The 20,081-nt window shown below is 37.5% G+C and overlaps 1 protein-coding gene across 1 annotated transcript in view; it reads left to right on the top strand.

Moving 5' to 3' along the window:
- The first annotated feature begins 684 nt into the window (after positions 1 to 684).
- Positions 685 to 20,081, top strand: part of LOC106092356 (laminin subunit alpha-1) — a 146,362-nt gene continuing 126,965 nt past the window's right edge. The window contains exon 1 of the mRNA XM_059365705.1: positions 685 to 1,213. Coding sequence (XP_059221688.1) covers positions 991 to 1,213 — 223 coding nt within the window. The 5' untranslated portion in view covers positions 685 to 990. The remainder of the gene's footprint in view (positions 1,214 to 20,081) is intronic.

The raw sequence follows: 20,081 nt of genomic DNA on the forward strand, positions 1-20,081 counted from the left end.
ATGAATATTGACGGGTGCATCTGATCGACAAAGTCTGTATTAAACTATTGTTCAACTTAAATTTCGAACTTCCACAATCTACTCCGAAATATTTAATTGTTATATGATTTAGTCTGACCACTAGTCAATTCCCCACTTCTAACCATTCATGCTATGAAATCAAATTTCGGGAAAATTTTTATTCTTAACCCCTTACTAGAAAAATTCAATGCATAACCTTTTGTCGATTTCCCTCTTTGATTTATGATTTCCATTTCGATTTTCCCACAGAGTCATATCACGAGCACAACACAAAATAAACCATAAACAAAAATGCTATAACTCTATTTTCAACTATAAATGCAAAAAAAAGACTGAATTCATCACAACAAAATTCCCATAAATCATAAAATGCATCATCACATTGTATACAGCGGGCCTTTGCGAAGGCATAAGCATCCTTTAACAATGACTTTCCAAACACCCTTTAACCTTAGGGTTATTTTGATAAGTCTGGTTTTGATAGTAATGGGACTAGCCACAACAGTTCATACCAAAGATTTAATGCATCATCGACTAAGACAGCATAATCACAAAAAACATGAACGAAGAGGAGAAGCAACAGCGATCGCGGCTGCCGAAGACTTATTACAAACCCACGCGAACTCAGAATCCTCTAAGAGATTGCAATTTTCCAATGTTAGCAAAGGTTATGAGGATTTCGAAACGAGTGCAGCAACGTGGACAGGCGCCAAAATTTCCACAGCAATAAGCAGTTCAGCAGAGCATTTAAAACAAGATCAGCATCATCATCATAGGCAACATCACCAACAACAATTGTTATCTTCTTCGTTATCAACGGCTTATCATGCGATAAATCATGCTCCCTCGTATACCACAACAAGACACAAAACCAAAAGTGGTTTATTGATCGAAAGCAATGTCGAATTGGATACTGAGCAAGAAGCTGAGGTTCATCAAGCAGCCTCGGTTGCAGCACCTTACACAGAAATGGATTTGCCGCAAACCTCTTCGGCCTCATCATTGTCAAAGCCTTCAAAACAAGAACGTAAACGTAATCGACAGAATCATCAACATCAGCGCAAACGTAATGGTCGCCACCACAATCACAACAATGGTGGTGGAGGTGGTGCAGATGGTTCTGGGGGCAATGGTGCTGCCGGTTCAAGTGTTGGTTCTAACAACGGTCAACGTCAAAAGTTACAACGCAACGGTAAGTTTCCGTTTTAAGTCATAAACAATATCATTAAGAGGTTTAGTATGATAAGGCGGGGGTACACATTTTTTGTACTTAAATTTCTTTTATGTAAATTTGTTGAATTTAACTTAAATGCTGGTAACTCCTACAGAGGAAGTCCAAAATCTGGTAGTGGCTAGCGATATGGGGTTACTCGCCATATTCTGCCTTCTTTTTTGTACTTGAGCTTTTTTCTGTAAATTTGTTAAATTTTACTTGAAATGATTGTAACTCCTATACAGGAGTCAAAATCTGGTAGTGGGATATAACATGGGGTTTCTCGCCATATTCTGCGTGCTTTTTTGTACTTGACTTTTTACTCTGAAAGTTTGTCTAGTTTAACTTAAAATGCTTGTAACTCCTTTAAAGGAGGTGCAAAATCTGGTATTAGGAAATAATATGGGATTTCCCGCCATTTTCTGCGTCCTTGTTTTACTTGATTTTTAACTCAATTTAACTTAAAATGCTTATAACTCCTTTAGAGGAAGTCCAAAATCTGGTGGTGGGAAGTTCTATGATGATTCCCGCCATATTCTACGTGCTTTCTTTGTACTTGAGTTTTAACTCTGAAAATATGTTAAATTTAACTTAAAATGCTTGGAACGGCTATAGAGGAAATCCAAAATCTGATAGGGGGGAATAATATGGGTTTCTCGTCATATTCTGAGTCCTTTTTGTACTTGATTTTTTACTCTGAAAGTTTGTTCAATTTTACTTAAAATGCTTGTAACTCCTATAGAGGAAGTCCAAAATCTGGCGTGGGAAATAATATGGGGTTTCCCACCATATTCTGCGTCCTTTTTGTGTAGTTGAGTTTTTTATCTGTAAATTTTTTGAATTAAACTTTAAAATGCTTGTAACTTGTAGGGGGTGCCTCGCCATATACTGCGCCTACATAGACGAAATTGCAAATTTGCTCATGAACATTATATGAAGGAACAGGGGCAAACTTCTCATATATCAATCAGCGCTGTCCGATTCAAGTTTAAGCTCAATGATAGGGTTCTTCCTTTTTTTTATAGCCGAGTCCGAACAGCGTGCCGCAATGCTACACCTCATTGCGGAGAAGTTTTTACATGGCTTCTATGCATAGCATAGTACCTCACAAATGTTGCCAGCATTAGGAGGGGAAAACCACCACTGAAGATTTTTTTCGGATGTACTCGCCAGGATTCCAAGCCAGGCGTTCAGTGTCATAAGCGGATATGCTAACCTCTGCGCTGCGGTACGTCCACATTGATTCTAGTCCACTTTTAAAGATGAGATAACAAATATCTATCTCACCTACATGGTATGCAATAAAAATGATCACAGCGCTCCACATAAGACCTTATATTTTTAACTAAATATCATATTATGCTGTCCTCGCTCTTGGTACTATTGGCACATTTTGTTAACTTTTCTTTTCAACCTACCCCTCCAAACTTTTCATTCAGGGCAATTCTTTAGAAAGCCACCACCACCACCATCATCATCACTTCAAAGTCTTTTTATGGTTTGTAGTTTTTCCTGTAATACATTTTATTTTTCCAAAGATTGCGCAAAAATTTTCTTTCCAATTTTTTTTATTGCTTTTTGTTCAAATATGGAGCTGGAAAAACAGTTTCCTGCTTTAAAAACAAAAGGAGGAAAAATCTCAAGATTTTCTATTGACCGATCGCTAGCTAGCCAATTGCCAATTTGGTGGTGGACTGGCTGGATGTCTTGACTGCTTGGCTAAGTTGAATGGTTGGCAACCCATATATGGTTACAATAGATCAGTTTTCCAATAGTGATGATGCTTGGGAAGAAAACAAAAAAAAAGACCACAAGACTACGATCACTACTAGAAACTACTAAAGCTCAACATTGTGGTCGGCTAGTCTGGTCTGGTTTCTATTGGCTATGACGATGACTATGACGATGTTGTATCCCAAAGATCATCATCAAACAACAACATACATCAGTGAAAGATCAATGATGTGTTGCTGCTGTGAACAGTTGCAATTTTTCTTAAGAGAAGCCTCACATTGCATGATCAATTGTCCGTCCGTCTGTCCGTTCGTACCGCTTGTCTTTAATGATTTTTTTCTTCTTCTTTGGTTTAAAGTTGCATGTACACCTCTCTACCATATATGTGAATAGGTTGTTTCTTTTTGTTTTGTTTTTCTGCTATAGCTTTTATAAATATATATAGAAATTGCAAGAAAACAATTCGAGTTGAAAGAACTTTTCATGATGAGAAAGTTTTGCTTTTCTTTTTCATTGGGGATTTTATGGAAAGGAATTTCATATCTCTCTGTTTGTAATAGAAGGTCAATGACCATGCTGTCTGCTACTAAGGTGGCAATGTCAATGAAGTCTATCTTATCCTCAAATGTATATTCTAGATTAGGTTAAGTGGCAATTTGAAATCAGCTACCAAAAACCTCATGGATTTTCTCATTCTTTGAAATAAAATACATTAACTAGAAGAGATGACAAGTTTTTTAAGATCTTCTGCCCAAAACAGTTTTCATGGGCTTGGGTTACCATAACCTCGAAAAACCTTACCATAACCTCAGATTATCAAAATCTGAGATTATGGTAAGGTTTTTCCATTTTATTTGCAATCATTGAGTTCAACATAATAACTTAAATTGCTTGTATCTCCTAATCAAGACATGGATCTGTGTCTTCTGTATTTATTCACTATATAACGTATTCACTATTCAAAGATTTTCCTTCTGTGTGAACCGTTAATTGCTTTTTTTCGAGCAATATATGCATTTTCTTGCCCTCTTAATCGTTTTCTTCGCTTTAGTTCCATTTCAATTACCAAAAGTTTCGGGAAGACATTTGTTATTTAGTTTCGGATTTTATGGATCTCTCCATACGGAGGGTAATACAATGCACTTCTCTGGCAAAATTATGGTCAATTTGATATTTTCAGTTATGTAAAACGTTTTTGCCCTCCTATTCACAATTTAACCAAAATAGCTTAAAATACTTATATCTCCCTAGCAAGTATATTTATATCGGCTTTCGTCGCACGTTCTCCATCTTCTGACACTAAGACTTGAACTTTGTATTCAAAGTTCAAGTCCATTCTGAATTGTCGTATACGTCCATATTCCTCATTGTCAATGCGAACATATGTTTTGTTTGCTTTAGCTTTTTGCCTCAGCTATAATCTCAAGCTGTATAAATATGACCACCACTATAGAAGCCATCCATAACGATTCTATAGTCAGATAATCTACTACTTGCTGGTCATGCCAGTAGTAGATTATCGGATTTGTTTGCGTTAAGTATCAAACATTAAGTGATAAGTCTTCTACATCATCCTGACCTCACATGTACCACTCTTTTTTTGGAAAGGGTTTTCTGGCCATCTGCAAAAAGTCTATTGAGCCTTCTAGGTACTCTTCGTGATAGATATGAGGCAAATGCAATGCTAACAGCATTTCGATGGATATTCTGAAGACCTGTTCTATTCTTCTAGGATGAGTTGGAAAGTAGTACATTATTTCGGTGACGTCCATGGAGATACTGTTTAGAAAGAGATACAAAGTTCAATAAGAAACTTTAGTCGTCTCATATAAAAAGTTTTGTCATCTAATGGCAGCCCATAATGTTATCCTTTACTTCCTTGGCGTTTTGTTCGGGTGTAATCGCTAAGTCGTGTTCGTCATCTACCGCCATCCTTTCTGTTGGGATGCCCACTTTTTCGCATTGTTCTACTAATTTTTTGAATAAAGCATGATAAAAGATGTTCGGTACACTGCGATTCTTCGTAGGGATAAATCCGGCTCTATTCCTTTTTGCTCAGTCGTTGCTCGAGCGCCACATAAGCATTTATAGTTTTTCCCCACTGCGGGTTACTAACAGCTTCTTGTTCAAGTCATTCAAAAACATCAGCAAGATCTCTACAGAAAATTTCAGATTCCAGGACACATTCATAATTTTTTTTCAGTTATTTCGTTTCCATGAATGGAACGACTTGCACTTTATCAAACATTATCTTTTTCGAAGCGGACGACACTCGTAGTCGTTTTGTTCGGTTGTAATCACTTAGCCATTTTCTCAAATAATCTACCGTCACACCTTCGGTTGGGATGCCTACTTTTACGAGCCTATAAAACAGGGATATATTCAACCGAGTGACTAAGTCATGAAAACAGATGTTTGATTGAAATGCCCCCTTTCTTGCAGTACTAATTTTTCTCTTTTTTTTAGCATACATGCAATCAAGTGAGTTAGTCATGAAATCTGATGTTTTATCGTCTTGTACACTGTATTGGGACACTGTGATACATCGTTGGCGAAAATGTCGGTTTTTCAGCCTTGCATCTTTCCGTCAAGTCCCTGGTCAGGCGCCCTTTGAATATGTAAGCGAATCACTTCATCAAACATAAACTTTTCAGAAACCTTCACATTACTTATCTTGGAGATTTTCTGAAGACTCTTGTTATCAGTTTGTTTGGGATGCCCACTTTCGTGCACTGTTTTACTATTTCTTGTTATTCTGTTTATACTGGACATTTTGTTTAATCGTTGACGGTGATTTATCAGGTCCCTGCTCGAGAGTCTTGTGAAAATTTTATGCGAATCACGCCTTAATTACTGCCGTTAAGAAATTTAGGATTTTATTCCGTGACGCAGATAACAATTGTTTCATCTGACGTTGTAGTTCAATCGATAATCATATGGAATCTAGAAAATACAAAGTTCCTTGCCATTTGACTTCGAAGTTGGAAAACCAACTTTTTCGCACGGTTTTACTTTTATTTTTCTTCCTTACTTTAAAAATAAGGTTTTTGTTTTGCTATTTGTAATAGAAACACAGAGCCTTAATTTCTGCAGCCGGACAAAATCCGATTGTATTTATTCTTTTAGAGAGTGAACGACTGCTGAAATAAACAGGATGGTCAGCAATATATTCACTACTCGCCATTAATTTAGAGATCCCGTCGGTGCACAAGGTAGTATCTATGCACTACGTTCATACTTTTCTTTTTAGTCATTTCACATTGACAATGTGTAAAAAGTGGTACTACAACTTGTTCTGACATTTCCATTTTCCGAAAGCTTTTACTTCGTTATCTGAAGAAGATTTTCTAACGACGCTCGTTGTTGTTTTATTCGGGTGTCGTCGCTAAGCCGTTTTTTGGATAATCTACCCTTTGGTTAGGATGCCAACTTTCTCGCCTCGCTTTTCCGACCACTTTCTCCGTCGTTGGCTGTAATACTGGGTTTTCCGCTTTTCGTTAAGTCCCTCCACGGACGCTATATGTATATTTATGCGAGCCAAGCCTCAAGTACCGCGCTCTACCTAAGTAAGGATCTTGTACCTCGATATTTTTTTTATCACATATTGCAGTCGTTTGAGCTGATAATGACCTGAGACAGTCAATAATTATCTATGATCTCTGAGTAATGAAAAAAGGGATATTTTCTTGGTCCATAAACTTCGACGAATAGTTCATAGAACGCTTTTCTTTTCAGGATTGAAACACTCTTGTAAAATACTGCCATTCCCTTTAGATATTTATAAATTTGTACCTTCGCCAAGATTGAACGGTCTTTTATGAAATTATTGAGATAAATTCGGGGCAGTGGAGCTTAGAAATATAGCAATTAAACAGGATCGTAAAACTTCACCCTAGCACGTTCGTTGGCAAATTTTGCTTCGCTTTCGAGTAATGATAGGCTTCATATTAAGATATAGCTCCCAAATATATATTCGTCCGACTTTGAATAATACTCATTAATTTAGAATTTTTTAACATATATTCACAACATTTTGAACGGAGGTTTCAAAAATTCCAAATTATAACTTTACCTATATGTTTGAATAACGACATCGGGTTTCATCAGGGAAGCAGAATATTCAGATTTTCAAATAAAACCTAATTTTAAGATCGTGTTTGGGATATTGGTCATATATTCACAACAGGCGTTTGAAAAGTATGCCATTGCTTTCCATCGATTTCTTCGGGACCTGGCCATTTTTATGAACTGAAACATGTGATTCGTTTTATGATAGCTTTATTATAATGCAACGATTTGGTTTCATACATTGTTGCTTTAGAAGTATATGTGGTAAAGTAAAAACTGAACAATCTCTATATAATAACTTAAAAAGCATGTAGCTCCTAATTATCAAATAGCACTTCACTGAATTTATGGTGTTTAATATTTCTTTTGCATAGATTTTTTATTTGTTCTTTAGATTAACTTGAAATGCTTGTAGCTCCCATTTAAAGTAATCGTAGAGTACTAAGGAGATAGAATGTGGTAGTATCGTGCCTCCGATAGTGTGAATTATGATATTCGGACTATCCTAGTTTTCTTTGTCATTTACATTACGAATTATAGACCCTAGAAGCTTTTTCGGGTTTGTAACTTTTAGTTGCTCTATAGAAAAACTTTAATTGCTTGTTGCTCCCAATTGAAGCAATCGTATAGAACTAAAGAGGTAAATATGGTAGTATAGTGTCTCCGCCAACATTGTTTTAGTGATGTACGTAATATTTTGGATTTTTTTCATTACCAATTATATAGAAGAGAGTTTCGTCCCTTTTAGCCATAGAATCTCCACTACGATACTACAAAAACACCGACATTGTGTGAAAAGTATTCCAACTTTTTGGATACATAATTTTATTTTAATACTATAAACAGTCTATTAACAGTTCTTCACAAAAATGTTATGAAGAATTGTTAACTTCTCTTGTTGTGGAGGATCCGTTTTAAAAAATTCTCCAACCTGCAAATCTGAATTAACTTTGTATTTCCCATAAAAAAGAAAAAAAAAATGCAAATTTTACCCATGAATATTCCACTAAGGAACATGGGTAAACTTCTCACATATCAAGTTCACATTTATGCCCAATGATCAGCTGCCTCCTTTTTATAGCCGATCCCAAACATCGTGCCGCAGTGCGACAACTATTTGGAGAAAAGTTTTTACATGGTATAGTGCTTATCTAATGGTGTCAGCATTAGGAGAGAAAAACCACCGCTAAAAATTTTTTCGGATGGTTTCGCCACGATAATAATAAAATAAGGTCTTCGCCATGCAGGTTTTCAACTTGTACAAGTAATTGCTCGGTAGATTTATTTAAAATGCTTCTAGCTCCTAAGACGCTTAAACGAGGAGTCATAAGAGGGCAAAATATGAGATTAGCATGTCCACGCCAGTGTTGAATTTTTCATGTTAAACCTGTTTAAGCTTTCTTCTTCAATATCGTTGCGAATTATGCACCTTAAACCCTTTATCGGGGTTTCAACTTTTGTTCGTTCTTTAGAATAACTTAAAATGCTTGTAGCTTCCAATTAATGCTGTCGTAGAGCACTAAGAATGTACGATAGGGGACTATTGTGTCTTCACCAATGTTAAATTTATGATGCTCAGAATGTTTATCTTTCTTTCGCGTTACCGGTTTTAATGTAGAAGGAAAGATCCTTTACTCCTTTTTTGCAAAAGAAGCTGAAAGGCAAGACTTCGCAAGCACCGAAATAAATAATATGCGTAAACTATTCAATCTTTTTATATATATAAATTCCAAAATTTTGATTTAATACTGTCTGTTAACAGTTCTTCACAAAAATTTAGTAAAGAATTGCTTACTTCGCTTGTTGTGGAGGAACCGTTTCAAATATCCTCCAAACTTTGGTCTTTTATAAATTAATCTTGTTAACCTAATTTAACTCCGTCAGTAATGAATAATCTTTTCTCTTATGAAAATAAATATAATCATTAATAAGTTATTTACAGTCTTCTTGCCAAGCAGTTGTTGCCTCTTTGATCATTAATGATGTGTCCAACATATGTTATTATTAGCGCGTGTCCATATTAAGAAACCTTTTCCCAAAATACATTACATCCATGTTTCTACAATACCCTAGAAAAATGATACTTCGATACCGTTGTAAGTGTGAATATTTTCATCTTTCAAAGTTACCGCCCCATTGTTTGGCCACAAAACACATGTTTTGGTTTCCTTACAATGGATGGTTGGTCCTCTTGTAACACTTATCCTCACTCCTTAGGGCAAGCAAATCCCCATGAAACTTCTTTGGAGTTGCTATACCATTACATTCTGGTTGTTATTGAAAGAAAGGAGCTCAACCATAACAATGAATGGCCTTTTTACTTTGTGTGGTTGTTGTTCACACACACACACACACATGCAAACATTCTCCAAAATGCCATTTAAAAATGGGCAATTATAAATGAGACGTTTTCCAGTTCCTGAGAAGTTAGCTGCAATGTATTGGATTTGTTTTCCAAAGAAACAAAAGACACTTAAAGTGAGTTAGTGGCACATAAATTAGTTAAATGTCTTTACAAAAATATCCCAAGAGTGCTGGCAGTTCCTTTGTACAGGGACTCACAAATGAAGAGGAGAACGAAGTAGAAAGAGCTTGTACTTATCGGAAGAAATCTTAAATATTGAGAAAAGAAGACTTCCTAAAGGTGATGTCTTCTTTTGAAATGAGTGGGAAGGGTGTTTTTTCAAAAGAGTTATAAGTGAGGTCAAGAAATGGTTCTAAATTGGAAAATAAATTTTTGGGATAAATAAGAAAAAGTTGAGATAATCTCCAGAACTATACTGAGTGGCATCCGGCGGGGATTGCGATGGAATATTGCTGATATGGTAACACATAATGCACATAAGGTAACTTAATATACGGCTTTCTTGATTGTAGCTCCGGCAATTTTGTTTTTTCTAATTTCCTTGCTTCAACATCACTTTATCGCTGCTGTTACCCAAGTGCTGAATTTGTGGAGTTTACCTTAGAGCGGATAATATACTATTACAGTTCAATATTACTATATGGGGAAACATCCTCCTGGCTGACCCTTTAGGTCACTGACTTTCTTGCTGAATGCACTTCTTTAGGTTAATTGCTTCTATAATACTTTTCTTTTGTTTTTTATCAATAAACCTCGAATGCTTTCCATTTCACTCGAACTTCAATTTCAAATCGCCCGCCCCCTTTTCTTACAGAAGTTCAATCAACCAAAAGATCATCAATCATTACAAACTTATCATGATCATTAGTATCAAAAACATTTACAGCCATATTTCATAATAATTACTCCAACACGAATCTAAATTCGTTGCAATCAATTAATTTTTCTGACACTGAATAAAAAAAAGCGTAGAAAATGATGATGAGAGGAAAAAAGATCCTATAATTTATGTGAAGTTTCACTTTTTCCCCTAAAAATCTCCTCTTGTATTAGAAAATGATGAGAATATGATGTATCGATTCGGTGAATCTTTGATATCATTTAGTCTTGAGAGTTTTTAGAGAAATTTTCACTACTTTTCTTATCTAGTGGGCAGTTTATCATACATGTTATGAAAGATGCTAGGCGAACAGAGACTAAAAGAAAATCAGGTCTTATGTGAGGAGTTTTGTCTACTACTTCTTCTTTTACATAGAAAAAAATAGAGTTATGAAATGTTTGTGCACGAAAAAGAAAGACTTACTGTGCAGAACATCCTACTTTAATAGGGAATGGCTAAAGTAACCGGCGCCATCGTGGCAAGTTTGGAGGTCACGACCCGGAAAGTAACTATTACGAAGGCAGCAGGCCTTCCACTAATCTAAGGAATCAAAGGACGATATCCTCTGATCCCTAAAATCATGAATATTAGCATTTCAATAAGAGACACAAACCGGACCCCTTCACTGATGACGACTTATGGCTTACGAAAAAGGACTCGATTTGCTCAATGGCACGTAAGAACTTTAAACCAAACCAGAAAACTAGCACAGCTTACGTCCGAGTGTAGAAGGCTTCTTATTAATGTTCTGGGTATCAGCGATTTGAGGTGAAATACAAGCGGCGAGAAACATACCTCTGACAAAGACCTTATTCTGTTTTATGGTATGTCAAACAAAAACGGTCAACATGTCAGTGGTGTTGGCTTCTAACTAAGCAGAAGGATTTAGAGTGCATTAGTTGGATGAAACTAAATTTCTGACGGAATAATTACCGCGCGGTTGAACTCTAAGTACCGTAAAATTACCATCGTGCAATGGGTGCGTCAACCGAAGACGCTGAAACCGAGCTTAAGGAGCAGTTTTATAGCATGCTAAACAGTGCACTTTGGCAAATAAACCACAACGACAGGATATGTAACTAAAATTATGGCCTAGAACATGTTATGGAACTACAAGGAATGGCAGAGAAGAACGACAATGGTGACCTTCTTATTGAAACATGGTCTAGAATGCTTATTCACAAAAACCAACATAAAACAACATGGACGGATGCAAATCCAGTCCTTTGCGAGCAACACTTTCAGATCGATCATATATGCGTCAGCGAACGCTGGATCCATACCCTCCTTGATGTAAGAACTAAGCGAAGCGCAGAAATCGGAAGCAATAATTCTCTGATAGTGGGCGAGATGGGACTTAAAACTGCACCGATGATACGCAACCAAACAACAAAGAGAAAGAAGTTTCAATAATGAAGGCTGCAAGATGAAAATGTTAAATCTAACTTTCTGGACTTTGTCGAGAGAAAATATGGACAAAACATGAAGAACAATAGAAGGGAAATCGAATACACGTTGTAAAACACTAAGTCGGCTATTCTAGAGTCTGCGGAAAAAAAGATATCAAAGAGTGGCTATATACTCAATTTTGGAAGCTCGCCGAAGAGCAAAGAACCCAAAAAGTTAGACTCTTATCTGTCCCTAACACGAGACACACAGCCGATTTACGTCAAATGGTGAATAATTTAACGAAAAAAATAAAACGACAAGCTAGAAAAGACAAGAGATCATTTATTGCAATATAGCACACCAGGCTGCAACTGCAGTTTGATGGCTTAAAACATGTTATGGAACGACAAGGAATAGGAGAGAAGAACGGCAATCGTGACGTTCTCATTGAAATATGCTCAAATCACAAACTGGTAATTGGTCGATCAATGTTTGTTCACAAAGACCAACATTAAACAACATCGACGGCTCCAAATCCAACCCTTCGTGGCTATCTACTGAATTTTGGAAGCTCGTTGAAGAGCGAAGAACCCATATAGTCAGACTCTTCTCTATCCCTAACACGAGACATACAGCTAATCTACGTCAAACGGTGAATAATTTAACGAAGCAAATAAATCGACAAGCTAGACAAGACAAGCCATCATTTTATAACAATTAAGCACAGGAGGCTGAAACTGCAGCCAGCAAAGGAGATTTGAAAGAAGTATTTTCCAAAAAACGCTCTAACGATAACATCAATAACAAAAATGTCCTTATAAAAGACGAAATTGCCAACTTAATATCAATGGTACAGTAACAGATGAACGTTTGGCGACGACATTTTGGCAGAACTCTCAATGTTATACCAAATAGTGACGACGGTTCACTCCCCTCTTTACGACGAAGAATGCCTCTACGACAACTATATAAATACTGAACCCCCAGCAGGAACGAAATTATGGAATCTATAAGATCTACTAAAAATGGCAAAGACTCAGGCGTGGATGACATCCCAGCTGAAATGTTAAAAGCGGACAGCTATTGAATAATCAACATGCTATACCCCTTGTTTTAGGATATTTGGAATACAGAGAAGATTTCCTCAGAATGGAAAGAATTATAGTCAACAACTATACAGTCAAGAATCCTAAGAAGGGAGACCTCTCTAACTGCAACAACTGGAAGGGAATAGCCCTCCTATCTGCTGTAAGCAAGGTCTTCAATAAAATCATCCCGAATCGTATTGTCGGTCCCCTCAATCCACTTTTAAGGACACAACAGTCTGGAGTTAGAGCTAATCAATGGTGTATCGATAAAAAAAGTTGGTCCCAAAATCAAAATCAAGAAAACGGAATCGCTGCATATTAAATCAACAAATGACACGGCTTTCACCATTAATGGACAAAATATAGCTTACGTCAACAGCTTCACATATCTGAGAAGCATTCTTTCGGCAAATGGAGGAGCGGAACAGGATATCCTTAGCCAGATCCGGAAGGCGCGGTTAGCATTTGCCAATCTTCGAAATATATGGCTTGCGAACATCAAAAGCATTACAACTAAATGCCGAAATTTTAATGCATGCGTGAAGTCAGTGCTTCTTTGTGGTTCAAAAATATGGCTAGTTATAGCAGAGATGAAAGATAAACTACAAAGCTTCATAAATTGCTGCCTCCGAAATCTTCTCCAAATATGGTTGTTCAGAACCGTATCTAATGAGGAACTATGGAGAAGTTCTTAACAGCGGAATATCAACACTGAGATCAAGATGAGGAAATATGGCTGGATCGGACACACTCTTCGTAAGCCCTACGATGATCCGCTCCCATGCTGCACTAGCCTGGAACACACAAGGGGTACAACGACGTGGAAAACCATAAGCGACATGGCGCAGAACTGTTTTAATGAAACCGGCCAATCGATTAACGAATTAATACCATTAGCTCGTAACAGAAATAATTGGAAATCTTTTGTTGTTGTTGTTGTAGTCACATTTTCATGTGGAGGTGGCGATTCTCGTCAAGCTCCTGTAGGTGAGAAAACTATTTCCGGTCCAATGGACCGATCGCCGCGGGAACAGGAACATCGGTTATTTAAAGGCGCCAATAACTCGCTTTGTGACATCGAGCATCATAGGCACTCAGTATTTGTGCAAGAGCCAGTGCCGCCCAGCCTCTTACTAACACTTTCCGCTCGATACCGCTGATTGCCCGCGACAGCCGTTGCATCTACTCCGCATGGAGTATTCCACTATCCGCAACCTGTGGACGTGCCCGGAAGCTTGCAGAATAGCATCTCGTGACAGCAAATAAACACTACACAGATCGGGCCTCAATGTTCCAGCCTGTGTGGAGCTCACAGCTATTCCGTGCCGGGAAATCTTTTGTAGAAATCATAAGATCCTAATTTGGAGTATGGAATAAATAATAAAATGCTTTTGACCAAATAATGTTCATTCCATCTACTATCAACTCAAAATATTTTTCACATTGTACCTTTCCTTAATTAAAACTCTCCACTTGCTGGACCATCGAAAACAAACCTAACTTGTGTAGATGACAACTTTACAGATGTAATAAACAAGACAATCATCTTCACTGTTAATTGGCGTTTGACACTAAGATGAAAAGATAAATATCTTCAATACGTTGGACAACCACAAATTGGCCGGACGCACTTATATTCTTTACCAAGACTGACTTGGAAGCTATATGGCGAAGAGAAGAAAAAAGAGAGATATTATTTCCACCTTCTCCTTCTCGATTTGACCAAATTCCAAAACCTGAAAACTTCACTTCACCATTGAAAGATTTCAAGTGAGTGATAAGATTTGTAATGGTTGCTGTCTTCTTACTTTTTAAGAAGAAACAACAGAAAAAATGTCAATTTAAGATCGTTTTATTACGCTGATGATTATAAAATTAGAAATTAATTTCCTCTTAATTGATGTAAATTACACAGAGGTAACTTGTAACTTTGTGCAAAGATCATTTTAAAGATATTTACAAATTTGTCTTGTAGTACTTTGGGCAAGGAATGTTTTTGGAGATAAAACTTCTGGGGATTTTATGGGAAAAACTTTTATGATGGACCACAAATCATAAATGAAAATTTGATTTTCCTGGACAAGAATATATAAAACGAGTTGGATGACATTGCTAAAACGCCAGGGGGAATATTTTTATTATAAGTTCCTAAAGACTGTACTATATTCAACAACTTGGAAGTAAAAATATAAAAGAAAAGTAAAAAGAAATGTAAAGAAAAAAAAAGAGAATCTGAGAGAGAATTTCCTTAAGAATTTTCATTCGTAGACAAATTTGCTAAGCTTTGTTCCTTAATCAGCCCAGGAAGTACAATCGGGGTATCGGTCTGTATAGGGCCAACGTCTATGACGAGCAAAGTCGCTCCTAGCTCGTTTCCCTTCCCATTTAGATTTAAGAATACATCAGTGTCTTGAACTATTGAATTATATTTTGTTAAATAAATTATTGGAGTACAATGAAAAACTATTGAATTATGAAACCTAGCCTGTTTTGCCGCGAAGCTGAATTTAGTCTATTTTGCATTTTGTCAAAGCATCGACCCGTTTTGTGTAGCAATAATAAAACACTCATGGTAATTTACGAAGGGAATATAGGCAACAACACCACACAAGAGTAGGTTTAAGCATTAAATATTTGGATAACAAATAAACACAAGTTACCGTTTTCCCGATAAAAAGGGCAAAGACGGCTTGAAAAGGGACAGTAAAGTGTAATCGTGGCAGTATCCAGTTAGTGGAGTGTGGAGAGACTTAAGTGTGCTGAGCCTGAGTGTCAGAGCCTGTAGATGAACATAGTCTCCAGCGTTTTGCCCGGTGTCCACTAGACATAAGAGCCGCTGAGCTAGTGAACACGCAAACCATCACCTCGTGACGCAGTGCCATATTCCCGCCGTGAGTGAATCACGTCTCTGAAACTAACATAGCCAGCACATCATCTTTGTCCTTCCTACATAAGAGCCGCTGAGCCCGCAAACACACTCACGTGTTGCCTGCCTACGACCATCACTCCTTGACTTAGAGGCATATCCGTGCCGTGAGTGAATCACGTCTCTGAAACCAACATAGCTAGCACCTCGACTTTGTCCTTCAGACATAAGAGCCGCTAAGCCCGCGAATATACCCACGTGCCGTCTGCCTTGGACTATCACCCCGTGACTTAGAGCCATATCCGCACCGTGAGTGAATCACGTCTCAGAAACCAACATAGCTAGCACCTAGACTTTGTCCTTTAGATTTTAGAGCCGCTGAGCCCGCGAATACACCCCGTGAGTAAGTGCCATATCCATATCGTGAGTGAGTCACGGCCCCGAGACAACCACAGCCGGCATCTCGCCGTTGTCTTTCCGGCACAAGAGCCGCTGAGCTCTGAGAACACCCATTCGCGCTAAGAGTCTACAACCACTACCCTGTAAATTCGGGTCGTACCCACGCCGTGATTGAATCACTTCTTCGAGAGACACTTAGCCAGAACCCCCCTTCGTCCCTCCGACGTAAGAGTCGCTGAGCCCGTGAACACACACTTGTGCCATCGACCTGCGACCGCCTCACCGTGACTTAGCCAGGTCGTAGATTTCCTCCTAGAACCTAAGTCTAAACCGATAACGCCTAGATTAAGTACTACCTACCAAATAAATAATACAAAGCGCCTTTTCTCTCTCTGTCACCGACACAAATAAATTTTTGTGACTGAGCTGTACCCCAGTAGCCAAAGGTAAACTCGTCATTACACGTCAAATATCATACCCCATTTTCCACATGATTAATGGGGAGACTATTAAAACTGCAATCTAGCCCATATAAATTCATTAACCGTTGAAATATTTTTTCTTATCGATGATTGCTATCCCATGCATATACCCACCACCATAGGATGGAGGGTTTACTCATTTAACCATTGCGTTTGTAACACATTGATCTCGATCGACTTGACATTTTAAGTTAATCTAGCCATGTCCGTCCATCCTTTTGTGGAAATAACGAAAGCAGTTGAACAAATAATGATATCCACTTGAAATCTTGTGCAGATTCTTCGTATTGATGCAGCTCTTATATAAAATGGTTCTTCGATTTGACTTCTTGATCCCCTACAAGCTTAAATGTTTAATTGATTGGGCTGAAATTGGCATCTGAGAAATACCTTTCAACGCCTACACATAATTCCGTCCAGATAGGACCACAAATTGATATATCCCCGATATAAGTCGATCTCCCACAAGGATTTCATGAGCCCCTAAATGGCTCATATTTGTCCTATTTCGCTGAAATTATGTTCAATTTGGTGATGTAATTTATAGCCTGTTATACTACTAAATTTCCCATGAACCATCCATTTAGGGACAGGGGATAATTCTCTCATACCAAATGAGTGCAGTCCTATTAAAGTTTAAGTTCAATGATAAGGGGTCTGCTTATCATTGCCGAGTCGGCGTGCCGCATAACGACACTACTTAGTAGAGAAGTTTAACATGGCTGGATACCTCACAAATGTACCCAGCATTTGTAAGGGGTTAGCCACCGCTGAAAATTTTTTCTGATGTTCACCCCAGGATTCGAACCCAGACGGTCGGCATCATAGGCGGACATGCTAACCTCTGCACCACGGTGGCCTCCATACTCACACCATATACCGTCCGGATAGTTATTTAAGATATAGACCCTATTTATAAGCCGATTCTCCAATTCTACTTTTTGAGCCTGTAAGGCTCAGATTTTACTGAAATTACCCACACCAAATCAAGCCCTGATGGATCCATTAACAGATATACTTCATAGGCCCCTAAACGACTCAATTTTTTTTGCGATTTATCTGAATTTTTGGGGGAGACTACCGTGGGGCAGAGGTTAGCATATTCGTCTGACACTGAACGCCTGGGTTCAATACCGGCTTGAACATTAGGAAAAAAATTCGGTGGTGGTTAACCCCTTCCAAATGCTGGCGACATTTTTAAGGTATCCAGCCAAGGTAAAAACTTCTCCATCAAGTGGCGTCTCTAAGCCGCACGCAGTTCAAAATCAGCATAAAAAGGGGGCCCCATATCATTGAGCTAAAACTTGAATAGGACTGCACTTATGGATATGTGAGAAGATTTACTCCTGTTCCTTAATGGAATGGTCATGGGCAAACTTGCATCTGGTTGTTGTTTATTTTCCTTTTAATTCTGTTTGACTGCTGGGTCATATTATCCCTAACCCTTTTTTCTGATATAAACAATAATTTGGAAACCATTAAAAATTATCTTTACTCCTCTGTTATGGCAATTCAACACTCAATGCTTCTTTCAAAATTGTCAACCATATTCCCTGCCTCAGTGCCAACATCTCTACCATCAATTGCTAAAGAAGGATTTTTGGTATCCAATTTCAAAAGTTCCTGTTCTTAAAGTTGTTCCAAATGAAATTGAAATGGCAAGCCATCTCAAATCCACTATCTTGACAAACCATCATCATAAAGACCAAAGAAGAGAAGCAAAAAAAAAGAAATTCGAAATTCTTTAGCTTTTTCAAAAACAAAGCAAACATTTAAACTCTACAAATGGTCATAAATGAACCTTAAGAATTTTCTGACATTTATTCTTGTTGGCTGTTCACTGTCGTTTTGTTACAACAATAGCAAGAAAATTAACAACGAACTTCAACACTCAAATAACAATGATGAGTGTTGAGATGCAATGTGGCAAGCAGTGTTGCCAAAGTATAAGAATAAAAAAAGTCTTTAAAAAATCCCTAAAAAATAATGAAATTTTAAAAAATTCTTTCAAAAATTTATATCTGGCAGAAATTTGACAAATCGGTTTCTGTTATGAATTGCAACAACTGTGCCAAGTACGTCTACATCGGTTAAGAACCCGATATAGCTCCCATATAAACCGATCTCCCGATTTTATTTCTTGAGCCCCTGGAAGCTACAATGTTCATCCGATTTGGCTGAAATTTGGCATGTAGTATCAAATCGATCAAGAGCATGATATAACTCCGATATAAACTGGTCTCCCGGTTTGACTTCTTGAGCCCTTATAGGCCGCGATTTTTGTCCGATTTGGCTGAAATTTTGCACATACTGTTCTGCTTTGACTTCTAACAACTGTGCAAAGTACGGTTCAAATCGGTCAAGAAACTGATATATCTCCCATATTTAAGCAGAATCTATGGTGGTGGTTTCCCCCGATTCGGCCCGACTGAATTTTTCTTAAATTTTGATTCATATTGTAAATGTGGCAACTCTGTTTGCTATCCAAGCCTCAATGAGCGCATGTGCACATAACCCTGATGTTTCACAAAAGATGCCAGTTTTTTCACCGTACGGTTTTTGTTTTAGCTTGTAAATGGCCCACAATTACAACGCTTTAGCGGTGCGTGCCATTTTGCCCTGAGCTTCACAACTGAAGCTTAAACTCCAACTACTTCAAACAATGGGCATAATGTTTTTGGGGGCCACATTTAAAAAGGTGGTGTAACAAAGGCCCCTTTAGCAGTAGCGATGCAACTACCTTAAGTTTAAGATGCAAATATAAAGGCTGTGTTTCCAACTTCACACATTTCTGTACCGAAAAAACTTTTTCTTTTCTCTCTCTACTCATATGGGTGTTAATATGCTTAAGCCAATTTTATAATGATCTGATAAGAAGAAAACCTCTTGAAGAATGTGAACAAAATCATTGGCTAGCCGTGGAAGATTAAAAGCTTAACAAGGTACTTTGAAAAATCTTCTTCATTGATTTGGAGAATTTTTCTCGTTTTTTTTTTTGTTATGAGAATGTTTCAAGATAAGCCAAGGCGATTTAAATTTTAAACTCATTATTAGAAATTAGTGGGCTTAATTTAAATGTAATAAGGTCTAAGGCGTGTTGATTACCAAATGGCTTAAGATGTCAAAATACTTGGGATAAGTGGGGAGGAATAACACTCCCTCGGATATGGGAAGGTTATAAAAAATTTATCTACTTTCTTATTTTTGGAGGCTTTATTTAACGAACTACCGTTTATCAATTATTGTGGGTAAAAGTTTTTCTTCAAGATAAGCCCTTGATTGTAATAGATTGCCAGGGATTTGAATGAAGTCCCAATAAGACAGCGAATAATAAAAAAGAAAACAAGAAAACTGAAATATTACTAAATAATTAAGAAGTCGTAAAGGTAGGCCAAGATTACCAAGGTTTGAAGGTTTTCTGTCATAGAAGATTAAAGCTTTTCAAAACCATTTTTTTATAAAAAAGCTTTAAAAATTTTTTTTTGAATTAATATTTTGACAAAATTTTGTACACAAAATCAAAGACGTGCTTAGTTCTGCCGGCCGAATCTTGGGAACCCACCTCCATGGTGGTCT

The sequence above is a fragment of the Stomoxys calcitrans genome, chromosome 3 (assembly GCF_963082655.1).
Source record: "Stomoxys calcitrans chromosome 3, idStoCalc2.1, whole genome shotgun sequence".
NCBI lineage: Eukaryota > Metazoa > Arthropoda > Insecta > Diptera > Muscidae > Stomoxys > Stomoxys calcitrans.